The 19,549-nt window shown below is 46.7% G+C and overlaps 1 protein-coding gene across 2 annotated transcripts in view; it reads left to right on the top strand.

Annotated features, from left to right (window-relative positions):
* LOC132832836 (heme-binding protein 2-like) overlaps nucleotides 1-19,549 on the top strand; it is a 48,116-nt gene that overhangs the window by 8,404 nt on the left and 20,163 nt on the right. For both annotated transcript variants that reach the window (XM_060851011.1, XM_060851012.1), the window contains exons 3-4: nucleotides 9,196-9,274; nucleotides 11,524-11,635. In XM_060851011.1, the coding sequence (XP_060706994.1) occupies nucleotides 9,196-9,274; nucleotides 11,524-11,635 (191 nt within the window). The remainder of the gene's footprint in view (nucleotides 1-9,195; nucleotides 9,275-11,523; nucleotides 11,636-19,549) is intronic.

Genomic DNA, 19,549 nt, shown 5'->3' with positions numbered 1-19,549 from the left:
CAACAGCCCTCCTCACTGTCCACAACTCCACCAATCTTCGTATCATCTGCAAATTTATTGACCCACCCTTCGACTCCCTCATCCAAGTCATTAATAAAAATTACAAACAGCAGAGGACCCAGAACTGATCCCTGCGGAACTCCACTTGTAACTGGGCTCCAGGCTGAATATTTACCATCTACCACCACTCTCTGACTTTGACCGGTTAGCCAGTTTTCAATCCAATTGGCCAAATTTCCCTCTATCCCATGCCTCCTGACTTTCCGCATAAGCCTATCATGGGGAACCTTATCAAATACCTTACTAAAATCCATGTACACTACATCCACTGCTCTACCCTCATCCACATGCTTGGTCACCTCCTCAAAGAATTCAATAAGACTTGTAAGGCAAGACCTACCCCTCACAAATCCGTGCTGGCTGTCCCTAATCAAGCAGTGTCTTTCCAGATACTCATAAATCCTATCCCTCAGTACCCTTTCCATTACTTTGCCTACCACAGAAGTAAGACTAACTGGCCTGTAATTCCCGGGGTTATCCCTATTCCCTTTTTTGAACAGGGGCACAACATTCGCCACTCTCCAGTCCCCTGGTACCACCCCCGTTGACAGTGAAGACGAAAAGATCATTGCCAACGGTTCTGCAGTTTCCTCTCTTGCTTCCCACATAATCCTAGGATATATCCCGTCAGGCCCGGGGGACTTGTCTATCCTCAAGGTTTTTCAAAATGTCCAACACATCTTCCTTCCTAACAAGTATCTCCTCTAGCTTACCAGTCCGTTTCATACTCTCCTCTTCAACAATACGGTCCCTCTCCTTTGTAAATACTGAAGAAAAGTACTCATTCAAGACCTCTCCTATCTCTTCCGACTCAATACACAATCTCCCACTACTGTCCTTGATCGGACCTACTCTCGTTCTCGTCATTCTCATGTTTCTCACATACGCATCAAAGGCCTTGGGGTTATCCGAGATCCTACCGCCAAGGATTTTTCATGCCCTCTCTTAGCTCTCCTAATCCCTTTCTTCAGGTCCCTTCTGGCTATCCTGTATCCCTCCACTGCTCTGTCTGAACCCTGTTTCCTCAACCTTATGTAAACCTCCTTCTTCCTCTTTACTAGACATTCAACCTCCCTCGTCAACCAAGGCTCCCTCACATGACCATCTCTTTCCTGCCTGACAGGTACATACATATCAAGGACGCGTCGTATCTGCTCCTTGAAAAAGTTCCACATTTCCACCACATCCTTCCCTGACAGCCTATGCTCCCAACTTATGCTCCTCAAATCCTGTCTTACAGCATCGTAATTTCCCTTCCCCCAATTGTAAAACCTACCCTGTTGCACGCACCTATCTCTCTCCATAACCAAGGTGAAAGTCACAGAATTGTGGTCACCATCACCAAAATGTTCACCCACTAACAAGCCCATCACTTGTCCCGGTTCATTACCGAGTACCAAATCCAATATGGCCTCCCCTCTGGTTGGACAATCTACATACTGAGTTAGAAAAGCTTCCTGGACACACTGCACAAACACCGCCCCGTCCAATCTCCTTGATCTAAAGAGCTTCCAATCAATATTTGGGAAGTTGAAGTCGCCCATGACTACGACCCTGTGGCTTCTGCACCTTTCCAAAATCTGTTTCCCAATCTGTTTCTCTACATCTCTGCTGCTATTGGGGGGCCTATAGTAAACACCCAACAAGGTGACTGCAACTTTCCTATTTTTGACTTCAGCCCATACTACCTCCAAAGGCAGATCCCCCTCAAACTGCCTTTCTGCAGCCGTTATAGCATTTCTAATTAGCAATGCCACCCCCCCTCCTTTTTTACCACCCTCCCTAATCTTACTGAAACATCTGTAACCAGGAACCTCCAACAACCATTCCTGTCCCTCATCTATCCACGTTTCCGTGATGGCCACAACATCGTAGTCCCAGGTACCGATCCACGCCTTAAGTTCACCCACCTTATTTCTGATACTCCTTGCGTTGAAGTATACGCACTTGAGCCCATCTCTGTGTCCACAAGTATTCCCTGTCAGTGCTCCCTTCTCCACAGCCTCCCTACATTCTTGGACATCCTGACAAACAGCTAGCTTACTTGCTGGACTACAAGTCCGGATCCCATCCCCCTGCCAAATTAGTTTAAACCCCCCCGAAGAGTGCTAGCAAACCTACCCCCCAGGATATTGGTGCCCTTCTGGTTCAGGTGCAACCCATCCTGCTTGTACAGGTCCCACCTTCCCCAGAATACAGTCCAATTGTCCAAATACCTGAAGCCCTCCCTCCTACACCATCCTTGCAGCCACGTGTTCAACTGCACTCTCTCCCTATTCCTTGCCTCACTGTCACGTGGCACCGGCAACAACCCAGAGATGACGACTCTGTCTGTCCTAGCTTTTAGCTTCCAGCCTAACTCCCTGAGCTCCTGAATGACCTTCCCACCCCCTTCCTACCTTTGTCGTTGGTGCCAATGTGTACCACGACTTCTGGCTGCACACCCTCCCCCTTAAGGATTCTGAAGACACGGTCCGAGACGTCTCGCACCCTGGCACCCGGGAGGCAACAAACCATCCGAGAGTCTCGCCCATGTCCACAGAACCGCCTGTCCGTCCCTCTAACTAGAGAGTCTCCTATAACTAGCGCTCTCCTCCTCTCCCCCGCAGAGGAGGTCATAGATCGGAGCTTTAGGGAAGTAGTTACTCCGAAAGTTATAGACAGATGGGTGACAGTGAGGGGGAGTGGGAGGAAGCAGCCAGTGCAGGGACCCCCTGCGGTCATTCCCCTCAAGAACAAGTATACCGTTTTGGATACTTGTGGGGGGGATGACTTACCAGGGGCAAGCAACGAGGTTCAGGCCTCTGGCACGGAGCCTGGCCCCGTTGCTCAGAAGGGAAGGGTGGAGAAAGGTAGAGCGATAGTACTTGGGGACTCAATAGTGAGGGGTACAGACAGACGGTTTTGTGGGGGCGACAGAGACTCACGTTTGGTATGTTGCCTCCCAGGTGCAAGGGTACGTGATGTCTCTGATCGTGTTTTCCGGGTCCTTAAGGGGGAGGGGGAGCAGCCCCAGATCGTGGTCCACGTTGGCACCAACGATATAGGTAGGAAGAGGGGTGAGGATGTCAGACAGGCTTTCAGGGAGCTAGGTTGGAAGCTCAGAGTTAGAACAAACAGAGTTGTTGTCTCTGGTTTGTTACCCGTGCCACGTGATAGAGAGTTGAGGAACAGTGAGAGAGAGCAGTTAAATGCGTGGCTACAGGGATGGTGCAGGAGGGAGGGATTCCGGTTTCTGGACAACTGGGGTTCTTTCTGGGGAAGGTGGGACCTCTATAAAAAGGATGGTCTACACCCGAACCTGAGGGGCACCAGTATCCTTGGGGGGAGGTTTGCTAGTGCTCTTTGGGAGGGTTTAAACTAACTCTGCAGGGGCATGGGAACCTGGACTGTAGCTTTATGGTACAGGACCTGGAGTGTAGGGAGGTTAGGAACATGGCATCGATCTCGAAGGAGGGTGCCTGTAAACAGGAAGGTGGCTTGAAGTGTGTATACTTCATTGCCAGAAGTATAAGAAATAAGGTAGGTGAACTTGCAGCGTGGGTTGGTACCTGGGACTTCGATGTTGTGGCTATTACAGAGACGTGGGTAGAACAGGGACAGGATTGGCTGTTGCAGGTTCCAGGGTTTAAATGTTTTAGCAGGGTCAGAGGTGGGGGTAAAAGACGGGGAGGTGTGGCATTGCTTGTCAAGGATAGTATTACAGCGGTGGAATGGACGATGGAGGAAGACTCGCCATCTGAGGTAGTTTGGGCTGAGGTTAGAAATAGGAAAGGTGAGGTCACCCTGTTAGGAGTTTTCTACAGGCCTCCTAATAGTCCTAGAGATATAGAAGAAAGGATTGCGAGGATGATTCAGGAGAAGAGTGAAAGTAATAGGGTGGTTGTTATGGGGGACTTTAACTTCCCAGATATTGACTGGGAGAGCTATAGCTCGAGTTCATTAGATGGGTCGGTGTTTGTACAATGTGTGCAGGAGGGTTTCCTGACACAATATGTAGACAGGCCAACAAGAGGGGAGGCTATACTGGATTTGGTTCTAGGTAATGAACCAGGCCAGGTGTTAGACTTGGAGGTAGGTGAGCACTTCGGGGACAGTGACCACAACTCGGTGACTTTTACTCTAGTGATGGAGAGGGATAAGTGTGCACTGCAGGGCAAGAGTTATAGCTGGGGGCAGGGAAATTATGATGCGGTGAGGCATGACTTAGGATGTGTGGCTTGGAAAAGTAGGCTTCAAGGGTAATCGATATGTGGAGCTCCTGATGAAGGGCTTATGCTCGAAACGTCGAATTCTCTATTCCTGAGATGCTGCCTGGCCTGCTGTGCTTTGACCAGCAACACATTTGCAGCTTGTTCAAGGAACAGCTACTGAGTGTCCTTGATAAGTATGTACCAGTCAGGCAGGGAGGAAAGGGTCTTGTGAGGGAGCCATGGTTTAATAGGGAATTGGAATCCCTTGTGAAAGGGAAGAGGGTGGCCTATGTAAAGATGAGGCGTGAAGGTTCAGTTGGGGCGATTGAGAGTTATAAGGTAGCCAGGAAGGATCTAAAGAGAGAGCTAAGAGCAGCAAGAAGGGGACATGAAAAGTCCTTAGTTGGTAGGATTAGGGAAAATCCAAAGGCTTTCTATAGGTATGTCAGGAATAAAAGGATGACTAGGGTAGGTATCGGTCCAGTCAAGGATAGTAGTGGGAAGTTGTGTGTGGAGGCGGAGGAGATTGGTGAGACACTAAATCAATACTTTTCATCAGTATTCACTCAGGAACAGGACACTGTTGCTGGTGTGAATATTGAGTCACAAGTGATTAGAATGGATGGCATTGAAGTATGTAGGGAAGAGGTTCTGGGAATACTGGAAAGGATGAAAATGGATAAGTCTCCTGGGCCTGATGGCATTTATCCTAGGATCCTCTGGGAAGCTAGGGAGGAGATAGCAGAGCCATTGGCCTGGATTTTTATGTTGTCATTGTCAACGGGAATAGTACCAGAGGACTGGAGGATAGCGAATGTGGTCCCCTTGTTCAAGAAGGGGAGTAGGGATAGCCCGAGTAACTATAGGCCAGTGAGTCTCACTTCTGTGGTGGGCAAAGTCTTAGAGAGAATTGTAAGGGATAAGATTTATGAACATCTGGATAGGAATAACGTGATCAAGGAACATTAACATAACCAGTACACTGGGTTACTGGACCAGTAACATAACCAGTACACTGGGTTACTGGAACATTAACATAACCAGTACACTGGGTTACTGGACCAGTAACATAACCAGTACACTGGGTTACTGGAACATTAACATAACCAGTACACAGGGTTACTGGACCAGTAACATAACCAGTACACTGGGTTACTGGAACATTAACATAACCAGTACACTGGGTTACTGGACCAGTAACATAACCAGTACACTGGGTTACTGGAACATTAACATAACCAGTACACTGTGTTACTGGACCAGTAACATAACCAGTACGCGGGGTTACTGGACCAGTAACATAACCAGTACGCGGGGTTAATGGACCAGTAACATAACCAGTACACTGTGTTACTGGACCAGTAACATAACCAGTACACTGGGTTACTGGAACAGTAACATAACCAGTAACACAGTGTACTGATTATGTTACTGGTCCAGTAACACAGTGTACTGGTTATGTTAATGTTCCAGTAACCCCGTGTACTGGGAATGTTACTGGTCCAGTAACCCAGTGTACTGGTTATGTTACTGGTCCAGTAACACAGTGTACTGATTATGTTACTGGTCCAGTAACACAGTGTACTGGTTATGTTACTGGTCCAGTAACCCAGTGTACTGGTTATGTTACTGGTCCAGTAACCCAGTGTACTGGTTATGTTACTGTTCCAGTAACACAGTGTACTGGTTATGTTACTGTTCCAGTAACACAGTGTACTGGTTATGTTACTGTTCCAGTAACACAGTGTACTGGTTATGTAACAAGTACGCGGGGTTACTGGACCAGTAACATAACCAGTACACGGGGTTACTGGACCAGTAACATAACCAGTACACTGAGTTACTGGAGCAGTAACATTCCCAGTACACGGGGTTACTGGAACATTAACATAACCAGTACACAGGGTTACTGGAACATTAACATTCCCAGTACACTGTGTTACTGGAACATTAACATAACCAGTACACTGGGTTACTGGACCAGTAACATAACCAGTACACTGGGTTACTGGAACATTAACATAACCAGTACACTGGGTTACTGGACCAGTAACATAACCAGTACACTGGGTTACTGGAACATTAACATTACCAGTACACTGGGTTACTGGAACATTAACATTCCCAGTACACTGTGTTACTGGAACATTAACATAACCAGTACACTGGGTTACTGGACCAGTAACATAACCAGTACACTGGGTTACTGGAACATTAACATAACCAGTACACTGGGTTACTGGACCAGTAACATAACCAGTACGCGGGGTTAATGGACCAGTAACATAACCAGTACACTGTGTTACTGGACCAGTAACATAACCAGTACACTGGGTTACTGGAACAGTAACATAACCAGTAACACAGTGTACTGATTATGTTACTGGTCCAGTAACACAGTGTACTGGTTATGTTAATGTTCCAGTAACCCCGTGTACTGGGAATGTTACTGGTCCAGTAACCCAGTGTACTGGTTATGTTACTGGTCCAGTAACACAGTGTACTGGTTATGTTACTGGTCCAGTAACCCAGTGTACTGGTTATGTTACTGGTCCAGTAACCCAGTGTACTGGTTATGTTACTGTTCCAGTAACACAGTGTACTGGTTATGTTACTGTTCCAGTAACACAGTGTACTGGTTATGTAACAAGTACGCGGGGTTACTGGACCAGTAACATAACCAGTACACGGGGTTACTGGACCAGTAACATAACCAGTACACTGAGTTACTGGAGCAGTAACATTCCCAGTACACGGGGTTACTGGAACATTAACATAACCAGTACACAGGGTTACTGGAACATTAACATTCCCAGTACACTGTGTTACTGGAACATTAACATAACCAGTACACTGGGTTACTGGAGCATTAATGTAACCAGTACACTGTGTTACTGGAACATTAACATAACCAGTACACTGTGTTACTGGAACAGTAACATAACCAGTACACTGGGTTACTGGACCAGTAACATAACCAGTACACTGTGTTACTGGAACATTAACATAACCAGTACTCTGTGTTATTGGACCAGTAACATAACCAGTACTCTGTGTTACTGGACCAGTAACATAACCAGTACACAGGGTTACTGGACCAGTAACATAACCAGTACACTGTGTTACTGGAACAGTAACATAACCAGTACACGGGGTTACTGGAACATTAACATTACCAGTACACTGGGTTACTGGACCAGTAACATAACCAGTACACTGTGTTACTGGAACATTAACATAACCAGTACTCTGTGTTACTGGACCAGTAACATAACCAGTACACGGGGTTACTGGAACATTAACATAACCAGTACACTGGGTTACTGGACCAGTAACATTACCAGTACACTAGGTTACTGGACCAGTAACATAACCAGTACACGGGGTTACTGGAACATTAACATAACCAGTACACTGGGTTACTGGACCAGTAACATAACCAGTACTCTGTGTTACTGGAACATTAACATAACCAGTACACTGGGTTACTGGACCAGTAACATTACCAGTACACTAGGTTACTGGACCAGTAACATAACCAGTACACGGGGTTACTGGAACATTAACATAACCAGTACACTGGGTTACTGGACCAGTAACATAACCAGTACACTGTGTTACTGGAACATTAACATAACCAGTACACTGGGTTACTGGAGCATTAACATAACCAGTACACTGTGTTACTGGACCAGTAACATAACCAGTACACTGTGTTACTGGACCAGTAACATAACCAGTACACTGTGTTACTGGAACATTAACATAACCAGTACACTGGGTTACTGGAGCATTAACATAACCAGTACACTGTGTTACTGGAACATTAACATAACCAGTACACTGTGTTACTGGACCAGTAACATAACCAGTACACTGTGTTACTGGAACATTAACATAACCAGTACACTGGGTTACTGGAGCATTAACGTAACCAGTACACTGTGTTACTGGAACAGTAACATAACCAGTACACTGTGTTACTGGAACATTAACATAACCAGTACACTGTGTTACTGGAACAGTAACATAACCAGTACACTGTGTTACTGGAACATTAACATAACCAGTACACGGGGTTACTGGAACATTAACATAACCAGTACTCTGTGTTACTGGACCATTAACATAACCAGTATATGGGGTTACTGGAACATTAACATAACCAGTATATGGGGTTACTGGACCAGTAACATTCCCAGTACTCTGTGTTATTGGAGCAGTAACATAACCAGTACACTGTGTTACTGGAACATTAACATAACCAGTACACGGGGTTACTGGACCAGTGACATAACCAGTACTCTGTGTTACTGGACCAGTAACATAACCAGTACACTGTGTTACTGGAACATTAACATTACCAGTACACGGGGTTACTGGACCAGTAACATAACCAGTACACTGTGTTACTGGAACATTAACATAACCAGTACACTGTGTTACAGGACCAGTAACATAACCAGTACACTGTGTTACTGGACCAGTAACATAACCAGTACACTGTGTTACTGGAACATTAACATAACCAGTACACTGTGTTACAGGACCAGTAACATAACCAGTACACTGTGTTACTGGAGCAGTAACATTCCCAGTTCGGTGGATTATTGGGGCAGTGAGATTGCCTGACCCCCTCCCCTTGTATAACCCATCTCTCCTTACTGGAGCGACAGGGCGGACAATCCCAATTCCCACAAATCTTCTGTAGATCTGACGTTACCATGTCCCCCTCGGGGCTCCCGCCATCCGTCCCTGCCCTTGACCATTCCTCATCGATGCCGAGGGGAGGGGGGGGTCTGTATTTTCTTGGGAGGGATTGCATTCCTGGGGTTTGAATCAGTGCTGAAGGTAACCCCCATCCCCGGAGATCCTGACCTGGAAGTGGACGGGTTGGATTCGCCCCGGCTAACGGTTTGGGAATGTGTGTTGCCTCTTGCAGGGTCAGGAGACCATACTTCTGTGCGGAGGGTGACGAGTGCTACTCCTTCATAACCATCTGCCGGGATTCGGAATACGAGGTAATCCCTCACCAGGTTCAGGCAGAGTCCTCACACAGGGAAACCCAGCTCTGACCACGTGGTCACCATCAGAGAGAGAGAGAGACAGACCATTGGTCATCCGGTGTCAGCTCGCCAATTCCCAACACCCCACCCACCTACCCCACCCCCAACACTCCACCCACCTACCCCACCCACCTACCCCACCCCCAACACTCCACCCACCTACCCCACCCCAACACTCCACCCACCTACCCCACCCACCTACCCCACCCCCAACACTCCACCCACCTACCCCACCCCAACACTCCACCCACCTACCCCACCCACCTACCCCACCCCAACACCCCACCCACCTACCCCACCCCCAAAACCCCACCCACCTACCCCACCCCCAACACTCCACCCACCTACCCCACCCACCTACCCCACCCCCAACACTCCACCCACCTATCCCACCCCAACACTCCACCCACCTACCCCACCCCAACACCCCACCCACCTACCCCACCCCCAAAACCCCACCCACCTACCCCACCCCCAACACTCCACCCACCTACCCCACCCCAACACCCCACCCACCTACCCCACCCCCAACACTCCACCCACCTACCCAACCCTCAACACCCCACCCACCTACCCCACCCCAACACCACACCCACCTACCCCACCCCCAACACTCCACCCACCTACCCAACCCTCAACACCCCACCCACCTACCCCACCCCAACACCACACCCACCTACCCCACCCCCAACACCCCACCCACCTACCCCACCCCCAACACTCCACCCACCAACCCCACCCCCACCCACACCCCACCCCCAACACCCCACCCACCTACCCCACCCCCAACACCACACCCACCTACCCAACCCCCAACACCACACCCACCTACCCCACCCCCAACACCCCACCCACCTACCCCACCCCCAACACTCCACCCACCAACCCCACCCCCAACACCCCACCCACCTACCCCACCCCCAACACCACACCCACCTACCCAACCCCCAACACCCCACCCACCTACCCCACCCCCAACACCACACCCACCTACCCCACGCCCAACACCCCACCCACCTACCCCACCCCCAACACCACACCCACCTACCCCACGCCCAACACCCCAAACACCCACCCAAACCCCAACACCCCACCCACCTACCCCACCCCCAACACTCCACCCACCTTCCCCACCCCCAACACCCCACCCACCTACCCCACCCCCAACACCCCACCCACCTACCCCACCCCCAACACTCCACACAGCCCGGGAAATATTTACACTACCGCACGCACAAACTCCCCCTCCCCCGCCCCCCACACTCTCAGACAGTACACCCCAGACCCTAACCCCTCGAGTGACCCTCCCCCTCCCCCCACACTCTCAGACAGTACACCCCAGACCCTAACCCCTCGAGTGACCCTCCCCCTCCCCCACACTCTCAGACAGTACACCCCAGACCCTAACCCCTCGAGTGACCCTCCCCCTCCCCCTACACTCTCAGACAGTACACCCCAGACCCTAACCCCTCGAGTGACCCTCCCCCTCCCCCCACACTCTCAGACAGTACACCCCAGACCCTAACCCCTCGAGTGACCCTCCCCCTCCCCCCACACTCTCAGACAGTACACCCCAGACCCTAACCCCTCGAGTGACCCTCCACCCCACCCCACACTCTCCGACAGTACACCCCAGACCCTAACCCCCCAAGTGACCCTCCCCCTCCCCCCCACACTCTCAGACAGTACACCCCAGACCCTAACCCCTCGAGTGACCCTCCCCCTCTCCCCCAACACGCTCAGACAGTACACTCCAGACCCTAACCCCTCGAGTGGACCTCCCCCTCCCCCCACACTCTCAGACAGTACACCCCAGACCCTAACCCCTCGAGTGACCCTCCCCCTCCCCCCACACTCTCAGACAGTACACCCCAGACCCTAACCCCTCGAGTGACCCACCTCCTTCCCCCACACTCTCAGACAGTACACCCCAGACCCTAACCCCTCGAGTGACCCTCCCCCTTCCCCCCACACTCTCAGACAGTACACCCCAGACCCTAACCCTTCGAGTGACCCTCCCCCTCCCCCCACACTCTCAGACAGTACACCCCAGACCCTAACCCCTCGAGTGACCCTCCCCCTCCCCCACTGCGAGTATAGTGCGAGTATGTCCCCTCCCCAGAGCCTGTGCCCTGGAGGCGTGGGTGAACGGTGTGTTGCTCGAGTCGGTGAAGCAATGTTCTGGCTGTGTTCTCTCCCCACAGACACGGGCGTACGAGCCCAGTGTGTGGATTGGATCGGTGGTATATCCGAATGAAGAGAGGTACCGTGCCATAGATCGGCTCAGGGACTACTTTAATCAGAAAAACCAACCAGGTACGCAGTGTGGGGAGGGGGTGTGACAGGGCTTCACTCTGCGCTGTCTCTCCTGGGGGGAGTGGGAGGGGGTGGGGGGGGGGAGTGTGGGACGAGGGGGTATTGTACAGCTGCAGCTGGACGGGGCAACTCAGCCCCACACAGGCCTTTCACATCTCGGGATTCAATTCGGGAATTTGATGGGGGGGGTGGTTGGGATTGGGGCTGTCACGGTGATATATAACCAGGTCACAGTGATAGATAACCAGGTCACAGTGATATAAAACCAGGTCACAGTGATATATAACCAGGTCACTGTGATAGATAACCAGGTCATGGTGATAGATAACCAGGTCACAGTGATACATAACCAGGCGACGGTGATATAAAACCAGGTCACAGTGATATATAACCAGGTCACTGTGATAGATAACCAGGTCACGGTGATAGATAACCAGGTCACAGTGATACATAACCGGGCGATGGTGATATAAAACCAGGTCACAGTGATAGATAACCAGGTCACGGTGATATGTAACCAGGTCACGGTGATAAATTACCAGGTTACGGTAATATAAAACCAGGTCACAGTGATATAAAACCAGGTCACAGTGATATATAACCATGTCACGGTGACAGATAACCAGGTCAAAGTGATATCTAACAAGGTCACAGTGATATATAACCAGGTCACAGTGATAGATAACCAGGTCATGGTGATATATAACCAGGTCACGATGATATATAACCAGGTCACGGTGATAAATAACCTGTCACAGTGATATTTAACCAGGTCACAGTGATAGATAACCATGTCACAGTGATATAAAACCAGGTCACGATGATGTATAACCAGGTCGCAGTGATAGAAAACCAGCTCACAGTGATATATAACCAGGTCACAGTGATAGATAACCAGGTCACAGTGATAGATAACCAGGACACAGTGGTAGATAATCAGGTCATGGTGATATGAAACCAGGTCACAGTGATATGTAACCAGTTCACGGTGATAGATAATAGGCCACAGTGACAGATAACCAGGTCACGGTGATAAATAACCAGGTCACAGTGATATATAACCAGGTCACAGTGATAGATAACCAGGTCACAGTGATAGATAACCCGGTCATGGTGATAAATGAGCAGGTCATGGTGATATAAAACTTGGTCATGGTGATAGATAACCAGGTCACGGTGATAGATAACCAGGTCACAGTGATACATAACCATGTCTTCGTGATATATAACCAGGTCACAGTGATATATAACCAGGTCACAGTGATAGATAACCAGGTCTTGGTGATACATAACCAGGTCACAGAGATATAAAACCAGGTCACAGTGATAGATAACCAGTTCACGGTGATATCTAACCAGGTCACGGTGATATATAACCAGGTCACGGTGATTTTAACCAGGTCACAGTGATATATAACCCGGTCACGGTGATAGATAACCAGGTCATGGTGATATTTAACCAGGTCACAGTGATAGATAACCAGGTCACAGTGATATAAAACCAGGTCACAGTGATATATAACCAGGTCACAGTGATAGATAACCAGGTAACAGTGATAGATAACCAGTTCATGGTGATAAATAACCAGGTCACGGTGATTTAAGCCAGGTCACAGTGATATATAACCTGGTCACGCTGATATTTAACTAGATCACGGTGATAGATAACCAGGTCATGGTGATATATAACCAGGTAATGTTCATAGATAACCAGGTCACAGTGATAGATAACCAGGTCACAGTGATATAAAACCAGGTCATGATGATATATAATCAACTCACAGTGATAGATAACCAGGTCACAGTGATAGATAACCAGGTCACGGTGATATAAAACCAGGTCACGGTGATATATAACCAGGTCATGGTGATATAAAGCCAGGTCACAGTGATATGTAACCAGGTCATGGTGATAGATAATCATGTCACAGTGATAGATAACCAGTTCACGGTGATAGATAACCAGGTCACGGTGATATAAAACCAGGTCACAGTGATATCTAACCAGGTCACTGTGATAGATAACCAGGTCACAGTGATACATAACCAGGCGACGGTGATATAAAACCAGGTCACAGTGACAGATAACCAGGTCCATGGTGATATGTAACCAGGTCACGGTGATAAATTACCAGGTTACGGTAATATAAAACCAGGTCACAGTGATACAAAACCAGGTCACAGTGATATATAACCATGTCACGGTGACAGATAACCAGGTCAAAGTGATATCTAACAAGGTCACAGTGATATATAACCAGGTCACAGTGATAGATAACCAGGTCATGGTGATATATAACCAGGTCACGATGATATATAACCAGGTCACGGTGATAAATAACCTGTCACAGTGATATTTAACCAGGTCACAGTGATAGATAACCATGTCACAGTGATATAAAACCAGGTCACGATGATGTATAACCAGGTCGCAGTGATAGAAAACCAGCTCACAGTGATATCTAACCAGGTCACAGTGATAGATAACCAGGTCACAGTGATAGATAACCAGGACACAGTGATAGATAATCAGGTCATGGTGATATGAAACCAGGTCACAGTGATATGTAACCAGTTCACGGTGATAGATAATAGGCCACAGTGACAGATAACCAGGTCACGGTGATAAATAACCAGGTCACAGTGATATATAACCAGGTCACAGTGATAGATAACCAGGTCACAGTGATAGATAACCCGGTCATGGTGATAAATGAGCAGGTCATGGTGATATAAAACTTGGTCATGGTGATAGATAACCAGGTCACGGTGATAGATAACCAGGTCACAGTGATACATAACCAGGTCTTCGTGATATATAACCAGGTCACAGTGATATATAACCAGGTCACAGTGATAGATAACCAGGTCTTGGTGATACATAACCAGGTCACAGAGATATAAAACCAGGTCACAGTGATAGATAACCAGTTCACGGTGATATCTAACCAGGTCACGGTGATATATAACCAGGTCACGGTGATTTTAACCAGGTCACAGTGATATATAACCCGGTCACGGTGATAGATAACCAGGTCATGGTGATATTTAACCAGGTCACAGTGATAGATAACCAGGTCACAGTGATATAAAACCAGGTCACAGTGATATATAACCAGGTCACAGTGATAGATAACCAGGTAACAGTGATAGATAACCAGTTCATGGTGATAAATAACCAGGTCACGGTGATTTAAGCCAGGTCACAGTGATATATAACCTGGTCACGCTGATATTTAACTAGATCACGGTGATAGATAACCAGGTCATGGTGATATATAACCAGGTAATGTTCATAGATAACCAGGTCACAGTGATAGATAACCAGGTCACAGTGATATAAAACCAGGTCATGATGATATATAATCAACTCACAGTGATAGATAACCAGGTCACAGTGATAGATAACCAGGTCACGGTGATATAAAACCAGGTCACGGTGATATATAACCAGGTCATGGTGATATAAAGCCAGGTCACAGTGATATGTAACCAGGTCATGGTGATAGATAATCATGTCACAGTGATAGATAACCAGTTCACGGTGATAGATAACCAGGTCACGGTGATATAAAACCAGGTCACAGTGATATCTAACCAGGTCATGGTGATAGATAACCAGGTCACTGATATATAACCAGGTCGCAGTGATAGATAACCAGGCCACAGTGATATATAACCAGGTCATGGTGATAGATAACCAGGTCATGGTGATATAAAACCAGGTCACGATGATATATAACCAGGTCACAGTGATAGATAACCAGTTCACGGTGATAAATAACCAGTTCACGGTGATATAAAATCAGGTCACAGAGATATATAACCAGGTCACGGTGATAGATAACTAGGTCACAGTGATAGATAACCAGGTCATGGTGATATGAAACCAGGTCACAGTGATATATAACCAGGTCACGGTGATAAATAACCTGTCACAGTGATATTTAACCAGGTCACAGTGATAGATAACCATGTCACAGTGATATAAAACCAGGTCACGATGATGTATAACCAGGTCGCAGTGATAGAAAACCAGCTCACAGTGATATCTAACCAGGTCACAGTGATAGATAACCAGGTCACAGTGATAGATAACCAGGACACAGTGATAGATAATCAGGTCATGGTGATATGAAACCAGGTCACAGTGATATGTAACCAGTTCACGGTGATAGATAATAGGCCACAGTGACAGATAACCAGGTCACGGTGATAAATAACCAGGTCACAGTGATATATAACCAGGTCACAGTGATAGATAACCAGGTCACAGTGATAGATAACCCGGTCATGGTGATAAATGAGCAGGTCATGGTGATATAAAACTTGGTCATGGTGATAGATAACCAGGTCACGGTGATAGATAACCAGGTCACAGTGATACATAACCAGGTCTTCGTGATATATAACCAGGTCACAGTGATATATAACCAGGTCACAGTGATAGATAACCAGGTCTTGGTGATACATAACCAGGTCACAGAGATATAAAACCAGGTCACAGTGGTAGATAACCAGTTCACGGTGATATCTAACCAGGTCACGGTGATATATAACCAGGTCACGGTGATTTTAACCAGGTCACAGTGATATATAACCCGGTCACGGTGATAGATAACCAGGTCATGGTGATATTTAACCAGGTCACAGTGATAGATAACCAGGTCACAGTGATATAAAACCAGGTCACAGTGATATATAACCAGGTCACAGTGATAGATAACCAGGTAACAGTGATAGATAACCAGTTCATGGTGATAAATAACCAGGTCACGGTGATTTAAGCCAGGTCACAGTGATATATAACCTGGTCACGCTGATATTTAACTAGATCACGGTGATAGATAACCAGGTCATGGTGATATATAACCAGGTAATGTTCATAGATAACCAGGTCACAGTGATAGATAACCAGGTCACAGTGATATAAAACCAGGTCATGATGATATATAATCAACTCACAGTGATAGATAACCAGGTCACAGTGATAGATAACCAGGTCACGGTGATATAAAACCAGGTCACGGTGATATATAACCAGGTCATGGTGATATAAAGCCAGGTCACAGTGATATGTAACCAGGTCATGGTGATAGATAATCATGTCACAGTGATAGATAACCAGTTCACGGTGATAGATAACCAGGTCACGGTGATATAAAACCAGGTCACAGTGATATCTAACCAGGTCATGGTGATAGATAACCAGGTCACTGATATATAACCAGGTCGCAGTGATAGATAACCAGGCCACAGTGATATATAACCAGGTCATGGTGATAGATAACCAGGTCATGGTGATATAAAACCAGGTCACGATGATATATAACCAGGTCACAGTGATAGATAACCAGTTCACGGTGATAAATAACCAGTTCACGGTGATATAAAATCAGGTCACAGAGATATATAACCAGGTCACGGTGATAGATAACTAGGTCACAGTGATAGATAACCAGGTCATGGTGATATGAAACCAGGTCACAGTGATATATAACCAGGTCGCAGTGATAGATAACCAGGCCACAGTGATAGATAATCAGGTCACGGTGATAAATTACCAGGTCACAGTGATATAAAACAAGGTCACAGTGATATATAACCAGGTCACAGCGATAGATAAACAGGTCACGGTGATAGATAACCCAGTCACGGTGATAAATAACCAGGTCACGGTGATATAAAACCTGGTCATGGTGATATATAACCCGGTCAAGGTGATATAAAATCAGGTCACAGTGATATTTAACTAGATCACGGTGATAGATAACCAGGTCATGGTGATATATAACCAGGTCACGGTCATAGATAACCAGGTCACAGTGATAGATAACCAGGTCACAGTGATATAAAACCAGGTCACGATGATATATAAACAACTCACAGTGATAGATAACCAGGTCACGGTGATATAAAGCCAGGTCACAGTGATATGTAACCAGGTCATGGTGATAGATAATCATGTCACAGTGATAGATAACCAGTACACGGTGATAGATAACAAGGTCATGGTGATATAAAACCAGGTCACAGTGATATCTAACCAGGTCATGGTGATAGATAACCAGGTCAGAGTGATATATAACCAGGTCGCAGTGATAGATAACCAGGCCACAGTGATAGATAACCAGGTCACGGTGATAAATTACCAGGTCACAGTGATATAAAACCAGGTCACAGTGATATATAATCATGTCACAGTGATAGATAACCCAGTCACGGTGATAAATAACCAGGTCACGGTGATATAAAACCTGGTCATTGTGATAGATAACCAGGTCACGGTGATATATAACCAGGTCAAGGTATTATAAAATCAGGTCACAGTGATATTTAACTAGATCACGGTGATAGATAACCAGGTCATGGTGATATATAACCAGGTCACGGTCATAGATAACCAGGTAACAGTGATAGATATCCAGGTCACAGTGATATAAAACCAGGTCACGATGATATATAAACAACTCGCAGTGATAGATAACCAGGTCACGGTGACATAAAACCAGGTCACAGTGATATCTAACCAGGTCATGGTGATAGATAACCAGGTCACGGTGATATATCACCAGGTCACGGTGATATAAAACCAGGTCACAGTGATATGTAACCAGGTCATGGTGATAGATAATCATGTCACAGTGATAGATAACCAGTTCACGGTGATAGATAACCAGGTCATGGTGACATATAACCATGTCACAGTGATATCTAACCAGGTCATGGTGATAGATAACCAGGTCATGGTGACATATAACCATGTCACAGTGATATATAACCAGGTCACGGTGATAGATAATCAGGTCACAGTGATATAAAACCAGGTCACGATGATACATAACCAGGTCGTGGTGATAGATTACCAGGTAACAGTGATAGATAACCAGTTCACGGTGATAAATAACCAGGTCACGGTGATATAAAACCAGGTCACAGTGATATATAACCAGGTCACGGTGATAGATAACCAGGTCACGGTGATATAGAACCAGGTCACGGTGATATAAAACCTGTCACAGTGATATTTAACCAGGTCACAGTGATAGATAACCAGGTCACGGTGATAAATAACTAGGTCACGGTGATATAAAACCTGTCACAGTGATATTTAACCAGGTCACAGTGATAGAGAACCAGGTCACAGTGATATAAAACCAGGTCACGATGATATATAACCAGGTCGCGGTGATAGATAACCTGTCACAGTGATATTTAACCAGGTCACAGTGATAGAGAAACAGGTCACAGTGATATAAAACCAGTCACAATGATATATAACCAGGTCACGGTGATAGATAACCAGGTCACGGTGATAAATAACCAGGTCACGGTGATATAAAACCTGTCACAGTGATATTTAACCAGGTCACAGTGATAGAGAACCAGGTCACAGTGATATAAAACCAGGTCACGATGATATATAACCAGGTCGCGGTGATAGATAACCTGTCACAGTGATATTTAACCAGGTCACAGTGATAGAGAACCAGGTCACAGTGATATAAAACCAGTCACAATGATATATAACCAGGTCGCGGTGATAGATAACCAGGTCACGGTGATAAATAACCAGGTCACGGTGATATAAAATCAGGTCACAGTGATATATAACCAGATCACAGTGATAGATAGCTAGATCACAGTGATAGATAACCAGGTCACAGTGATAGATAACCAGGTCATGGTGATATGAAACCAGGTCACAGTGATATACAACCAGTTCATGGTGATAGATACCCAGGCCACAGTGATAGATAACCAGGTCATGGTGATAAATTACCAGGTCACAGTGATATAAAACCAGGTCACAGTGATATATAACCAGGTCACGGTGATATATAACCAGGTCACGGTCATAGATAACCAGGTCACAGTGATAGATATCCAGGTCACAGTGATATAAAACCAGGT

The sequence above is a fragment of the Hemiscyllium ocellatum genome, chromosome 35 (assembly GCF_020745735.1).
Source record: "Hemiscyllium ocellatum isolate sHemOce1 chromosome 35, sHemOce1.pat.X.cur, whole genome shotgun sequence".
In the NCBI taxonomy this organism is placed as follows: Eukaryota; Metazoa; Chordata; class Chondrichthyes; order Orectolobiformes; family Hemiscylliidae; genus Hemiscyllium; species Hemiscyllium ocellatum.
Note: the sequence above shows the minus strand (reverse complement) of the source record. Positions and strands in the feature narration are given on the sequence as shown.